The sequence below is a fragment of the Carassius carassius genome, chromosome 43 (assembly GCF_963082965.1).
Source record: "Carassius carassius chromosome 43, fCarCar2.1, whole genome shotgun sequence".
Taxonomy (NCBI): domain Eukaryota; kingdom Metazoa; phylum Chordata; class Actinopteri; order Cypriniformes; family Cyprinidae; genus Carassius; species Carassius carassius.
The window spans coordinates 10,379,417-10,386,268 of NC_081797.1; the positions used below are offsets into that span (position 1 = coordinate 10,379,417).

Consider the following 6,852-nt stretch of genomic DNA (forward strand, 5'->3'; position numbering starts at 1 on the left):
ATGTCTGCTTTTTATCTATGTGATGACTGATGTTAATTTATTGATATATCTCCATGGTACCCTGTCCTCTATCACATTTCTGATCTCTTTGAACTTAGATGAAATGAATAGAATTTTGCATGGTTTTTAATGCAAAATGATACAGAAATGTGCATCTAGAAGTTAAGCCCTCTAAACTAAGTGCTTATACAGAAACAGCTATTTCTCATGTAAGTTCCACCGGTTTCTTTGTACTGTACTTTGTCTCCAGCTTTTAAATGGCCCCATTTGTGGCTTGTGAGATGATTGTAAGGGGTGGTGCATGTTTGTGTGTCCTTGTACGTATGCAGCCTTTGTGTTTTCTCAGTTTTGTATTCCTGCACTGAGGGGCAGACGCCCCCTCCAAATTTCCCTCCAATTTTCTAACATATACCTCACCTTCTGCCTTAGTTCCAATTTGTTGAAATGATTGTAAGATTTGTTGGAGACAACAAGCTTTTTGCCAATCGTATTGTTCTCTGAAAAAAAAGAAAAAGTGAGAATTCTAGTATATTAAGAAAATGTTTCCTTTTATTTTTATACGTATGTGCTGTGCACAACAGCCAACTGTATTACTGAAATGAAAATAAAAGGTTGTTTTTTTAGCCTCTGTGTTTTTGCATTATACTTTAATCATAATTAAAATGTTTTTTTCATTTAAACAGGTCTGAAATATTTAGTAGGGGGTTTAAAAATATGGATAGTATTAGTTGTGTTAGCGCCCCCTCATGTGGTCAAAATCTGAAATGCATAAGTTTTTGCCTAAAGTTACCATCCTGTATCTTTTACATTTTACTTCACATACCTTTAAATAATTAGACCTACAAATAGCCAACCAAATAAATAAATAGGCCTACGTTACATTTTTATCTTGTAAGGATGTAACATTTACTTAAAAATATAAAATATCTTAAATATAAGATATATAAGCTAAAAAAGCAGATATTGGTCAAAATGGAAATAAATAAATAAATTAAAAACAGCATGAATGAATGAATGAATGAATGAATGAATGAATGACAACGCACATTAGATATACAGCCATTTCAGATTTTTTTTTAAGTGAATAGCATAATATGGGTTATAATTTTCTATAAAAATAAAGATAAAAACGTATGCACAAAAGAAAGCATTAAAGAGGTGAGAAATGACAATTACGCTAATGGTGCAAAATATTAAGTAGCACAGGTTGAAACTTCAGAATTTGTCCCTTCAAAACTAGGTTAACTTATGTAAAGCTGGTGAACCCGACCCCTGCTTACAACTGCCAAGCTGATCAACTTTAAAGTTCTTGGTCTGCAAACATGACCGTTGAACTAATTTCCCCCAATTATATAAACTAGCAGTGAATTGCCCAGTGTATTCTGAGCTCTTGCCTGATTCAGTCTGATCATGCACACAGTCCCTCTTCTCTGTCTGGCTGCTCTCACCTCTGCACTAATAACTTGTCATCCTATACAAAAAGAAACAATGCAAACAGATTTAACAAGAGAAAATCTGAGCAATATGGAGAACATGATCAGTACATATGGATATTTCCTAATGATGAAATTTAGTAAAAGAATGAGGAAAGCCATTTATCAGGAGTCCAAAGGTAAGTTGTTTTTTCTTTATACATAAACAGGCACATTTCTACACATTTTGATTATTTTAATAACATAACTGCTGCTCTTTTAATTCATAAAGAAGCTGATTTACTGAAGAAAAGCAAGGACTGCTTCTTACTACTTCATATTAAAACAAATAATATAATGTCCTTCGATGCAACTAAAAACACATATATTTCAGTGAGTATTTGTTTATTTTTTTAATCAATATTGAAAACAATATATGATTTTATAATGTTTTAAAGACTTTTGCGATTCAAATTACTATTATGGATTAATATATAATTATTATAGCTAAAAGGATTTAATAATTTAAAAAAGCTTTAATAAAACACTTTATTATCCTCAGGTTGATGGCATTAATAAGGACTGCTTTAAAACAATTCACGGAAAGAATTCCCATCATGCTGCGTGTCCATGGAGGAGTGATGCATTGATCAAGCTAGTTGAAGGTAAAAGCCACACCGAGGCTTATAGTGCAGAATTACATCATTCTCTGCAGTCAAACAACCATAAAACACATCACAGACTGAGAAGAAGCCAGTATATTGACCCATCTGATCCCTTGGGATCTGAGAATCCCAGATCAAGGACTGCTAATTATCAAAGACCAAATCAAGAGCATGAGCACGAGCGCAGCAGTAATGTTTCTAAAGAAACCATCACTTCCTATGATGACCCTTTACACGTACTGCTCTCCAAGAGCCCTGTCAGTCCAAACTTACAAAAACAGAAGAAACACAAGCAAGTTGCACCATCTGATCCATTCTGAACAAATTACTGACCTTCTAAAGATAAAAGTTTATTAACGAGTTTATAAGCCTTGCACCAAAGAAAACCATCTGTGGAACACCCAGGAGGACATTTTTTGGGGGGAGGGGGGCGGGGATTCCTAAAACCAATACACTGACCTAAAAAATATAAAGAACTCATAATGTAACGTTAAGAAACCAAATGTTTTTTTTTTTCACAAGAATTGCATATGATGCAATCCTGGGCTTCAGCTGGTGTTGAGGTTAGTTTAGGTCACTGTTTGTCAGTCCTTTCACCTTTTCAAGTCAGTTAAAATTTAAACTACCTTGCAATGAATCTTTACAGTCGAAGGATGAAGGTAATATCATGAAATAAAGTATAAATGTAAACACGTATGAGATGGTGCTGGCCACCTCTACTAAATTATTTATTAAAAAGTACTGATGTATTTTTATTTATTATATTTTATTTTATTGTCTTTAATTAAAATATTACCTCAAAAATTTATCAAATGCAAACTTTTTTTTTTGTTTGTTTGTTTTTAATAGCTATTCCTTTCAAGAATTCTTAGGAGAGTAATTGCCTGTATTTATGCTGTGTAAAATGATGTATAATGCATAATGAAATACACAAATGAATTTTTGAAAAAATATATATAATGAATTCATTCAAACAAAAAAGGATTGTAAAATATTTTTTCTTAGTTTCCCAAGTTTCCCATTAAATCTGATCAATTTAGGCTCTCAGAGGTTTCTCAGCACATTATATAAAAACCATCACAGATGTATCAGATTAAATTGTTGTTGTGATTTAATGTTTGAGTTTTCTGAAATCAGATTTTTCACATTAATGCGTGATGATGATTAGAATCAAGTACTTTGACAGCAAACAGCAAGATAAAGATACTGACAGTCTATTTAATCTATTTAACTCTGATGATGCTATTTGCATTGGAATGAAACCAGATGGATTTTTTGATGTTTGTTTTTAGTGATCATGTAATTTTGGAAGAGGCAAACAGTGTTTGTAACCAAAAATATATCCCTTCTTTCATCAACAGATTGTTCAAGGATGCAATCTGGGTACATGAGTTTGCAGAAATAAATCAATTCTCTCAACAAACACCTTAAAATGAGACCAGAGCAGCTGAATATCTTCAATATCGACTGTTCTGTGCTGTTGAAGTACATGTCAGGACACTCTGCAACTATTATGCAAATATGAGGCACAGATGCATACATAAAAATATTCTGTTCTTGAATATCCGTTCAACATTTATTTAGGGCAGGTTGTTATAGTCATGATTCAAAGATGAAAACAAAAGTTCACCTAAATGACTTTGCATTGCATGATATTAGAGAAACAGCAGCAATTCCAACGAGGGGGAAAAATACAAAAACATGGATGGAGAATATATTTATTTAATTAAAATGTATACTTTCATAGCATTCAAAATGAAATCAATAACTTACACAAACACTCCCTTACAGAATATTAAATAGTTTTAAGAGTCAATATTTAATACTGTCAGTGTCTAAATGGTAAACACATATATAAAATGATATAATATAGGACTGATAAGTTACATATATCTATAACTGAAATCCTTCAGATGTTTTTTAAAAATATTGTCTTTTAAAAAGTTGACAAGTTTTTTCTATCACAAAATTCTGTATTTTGGTTAAAGTGCTTGAATACAGTAGGACTTCTTTTTTTTTGCGTTCCATGTAAACATTTTGTTGATTTCTTACGTTTTACCTTATAAATTTTAAAACGGTTGTTCTTAATCTAAATCTAAGCCTTGATGTGATCTCTTCTGTTAATGAACACACATTTCAAATCTGAAAGTGCAGGATCTACATTATTACATTTCAAAGTGATAAGAAATCGGCACATTCCGGTGTTTGGGCAGATGGAATACCTCTGAGAAGGGTCTAAACCACGGGGCATGGGGCACTTCAGGTCCTCAAAGAAATACTTCATAGCTATGCTCATATAAGCCCCATGGCCAACCACCAAGGCATGGACAGGCACATTCAAGACTCCATCATCTGGAAGTCCTGCTTGAGCCCTGTCAGTTTCATCTGCTAGGGATGTTTCACCATCTTGTATTTTGTCTTGATGTTCATTAGCTATTCGGTGGAACATAGTCTTGAGAAAACCCTTGATTCGCACTTTTACCTGAAAACAAAAAAGGCTTTCTTTATACTGTAAAAATATATTAAAATAGCATTATTAAAAAATGCAATGAAATATTCAGCCAGGAAATACATGTCAGCTTTAGTATTGTCAAAGAACAATTCTACCAAGTGTCATAACACAGGATAGTTGGGTATCACAGACAGTGAAGGATACATCTGATATATCTACAACTAAGGTAACTCAGTAGAAAGGATGTGATACAATAATTGAATCTTAATGTACTTTGTTGCATTGCAGCATTTTTCATAATTGGATGCAGCAAGTGTTGCCATTTAGTTTATTTCATCCCCCCCAAAAAAATAAGAGATTTTACCTGCTCCATGGTCTCTCCCTCAGGCGGAGTGAACTCTGGCAGAGGCTGTCCGGCTGCTTTAGCCATATTTTTCATTTCTATAACTCGTCCTCCCTCAGCTATACCAAAACTCTGGAGAAAAGAAATAGATTTGAGATGCATATGAAAAGTTGCTCAGAATGGACAGACTTTGAGCTGACATTTTTCTTATTTTATCAAGTGGTAGTGTGTACTTACTCTCTCTTTAAGTGATGGATCTGCTACTAGCTCTATATCAGGACAGGTTCTGTTGTTCCTCGCAATGATCTCTGCGGTCTGTTAATTTAATGTTAATTAAAGACGTGATTAGGCAAATAATAAAAGCGTCAACAAATACACACAAAGAAAGTAGTCTTTGTTACAAGAGGGGCAAGTGCAACCTTATAACAATATATTATAACAGAAATTGTCTGCCTTCTGATATGAGTATTATAAACAATTTCTTTATCACATTAAATATATTTATTAATACTCAAAACTGCTCACTTTAATGCTAACCGAATCCTATACAAGGAAGCATGCATTAACAGCTCATTTGACCTGGATTTGATTTGGGTTATTTGGTCAGATTTCTGGAGAAACATCTCCCTCTACCTGTGGCCAGATTGTATGACTTCTGCTATTATGTTTCTGCTTACCTGCTTGGCACGTTTCATGTCACTGACAAACACATTTGTGAATTTTACATCCCTGAGGTACTGACCAGCAGCCTCAGACTGCTGTATCCCAATTTCAGAAAGTGGAGAGTCTATTTTCTGACCTAAAGCAAAGAAATTACAGATTTAGTTTGAAGTTAGAAGAACATTTGCTGAGATACAGTAAAAAGGTCAATTATTAATACTTGTAATTAATAGTGTAATGGAATGAAGGAAGGGGTAACAGATTATGTGTTTTTTTCCTTGAAAAAGAAAACAAATTACCTTGTAAAAGGCCATCTTTGTTGCACTGCGTCTCACCACTGGTTAAGCAAAACGGTATGATCAATAAAAACTGCATTTGTAACCAGCACACACCTTTTTACATACAAAAGTTACAATTGTAATTGTAATGGTTCTATTGTAAATAGACATTGATGTTTTTATTTGTTAAAAAAACAAAACAAAACAAGGGATTCTACACAACATCTTGTAATAAAGACAGCAGACTTTGCCCCCCTATCGTTCAAACATGGACAGTAACGGTAGAACATATTTTTTGTTTTGTTTAATAAAGTAGACCACAGGTTACATCAAATTTGCTTTTGACCTTTCAGTGGAAGAGGGATTCGTACTGACCTTTGAGCATAAGCTACAACAGACAGGAGTAATATGATATGAGGAGCCCTGTAAACTTTAAACTAAAGACCTATGAGTATATTTAAACTGTACTAAATGTCAATGTCTGTTTTATAATTAAAACTGATGTTATATAATTAAAGCTATTATTTTAGATCTTTTTTTTGTACCGTTACTGAATCTATAATGTAGTGATTGTCAGATGGCTATGTAGAATAACTATGAATGAGAACAAATCTCATTCATTAAACAAAACAAACAACAACCACAAAAAAGCTACTTACTGTCGGACTATCGTTAAGCCAAAAGCGAGCATTGGCGCAGCTATAGAAATCCTGTTAACAACGTCGTGAGGTTATATGATGTTCATGCTTTGCGCCCAGAGTCAATCACAAACTGTCACTCCTCTTGCGTTTTCAAATAGGCGGCCAATTTGCTACTTTGGGCTGAAAGCACTGACAGCGCTATCTCTGTAAGTTACTTGATTAGCCGGAAGTTAGTACGCATGGCTGGTTCGATTCATTTTCCAAATCGGTTCTTTTAAACGATTCAAAAAAGCCATTATTTTTGTCAAAACCCAAGTCATTACTCGGTCCCATTAAGCTCTAAAGCTACATGTAGGATTTTTGTTCTCTTTATTTATAAGAGTCCTTTCTGTAATTTAATT

General features: G+C 33.6%; 2 protein-coding genes across 3 annotated transcripts in view; one reads left to right on the forward strand and one right to left on the reverse strand.

The window, feature by feature from the left end:
* Positions 1–1,365: 1,365 nt before the first annotated feature.
* LOC132124961 (uncharacterized) lies at positions 1,366–3,029 on the forward strand. The gene is made up of 3 exons (XM_059536129.1): positions 1,366–1,612; positions 1,705–1,805; positions 1,975–3,029. Exons 1-3 carry the CDS (start codon positions 1,411–1,413, stop codon positions 2,395–2,397), a joined length of 726 nt encoding a protein of 241 aa, XP_059392112.1. The 5' UTR covers positions 1,366–1,410; the 3' UTR covers positions 2,398–3,029.
* A 750-nt stretch (positions 3,030–3,779) lies between these two features.
* tigara (TP53 induced glycolysis regulatory phosphatase a) overlaps positions 3,780–6,852 on the reverse strand; it is a 165,181-nt gene continuing 162,108 nt past the window's right edge. Inside the window, exons 1-6 of one of the 2 annotated variants that reach the window (XM_059535820.1) lie at positions 6,470–6,691; positions 5,832–5,869; positions 5,550–5,671; positions 5,110–5,187; positions 4,894–5,004; positions 3,780–4,559 (exon numbers count right to left, since the gene is read on the reverse strand). In XM_059535820.1, the coding sequence (XP_059391803.1) occupies positions 4,173–4,559; positions 4,894–5,004; positions 5,110–5,187; positions 5,550–5,671; positions 5,832–5,869; positions 6,470–6,501 (768 nt within the window). In that variant the 5' untranslated portion in view covers positions 6,502–6,691 and the 3' untranslated portion in view covers positions 3,780–4,172. Of the gene's footprint in view, positions 4,560–4,893; positions 5,005–5,109; positions 5,188–5,549; positions 5,672–5,831; positions 5,870–6,469; positions 6,692–6,852 lie in introns of those variants that run through there. The other variant, XM_059535819.1, reaches the window with a different exon arrangement.

Excerpts from the sequence above, each read along its gene's own strand:
- LOC132124961 (XM_059536129.1), top strand. The coding sequence starts at position 1,411 with ATGCACACAGTCCCTCTTCTCTGTCTGGCTGCTCTCACCTCTGCACTA. Across the intron at positions 1,613-1,704 it reads CATTTATCAGGAGTCCAAAG|AAGCTGATTTACTGAAGAAA; the intron begins GTAAGTTGTTTT and ends TAATTCATAAAG. Across the intron at positions 1,806-1,974 it reads CTAAAAACACATATATTTCA|GTTGATGGCATTAATAAGGA; the intron begins GTGAGTATTTGT and ends TATTATCCTCAG.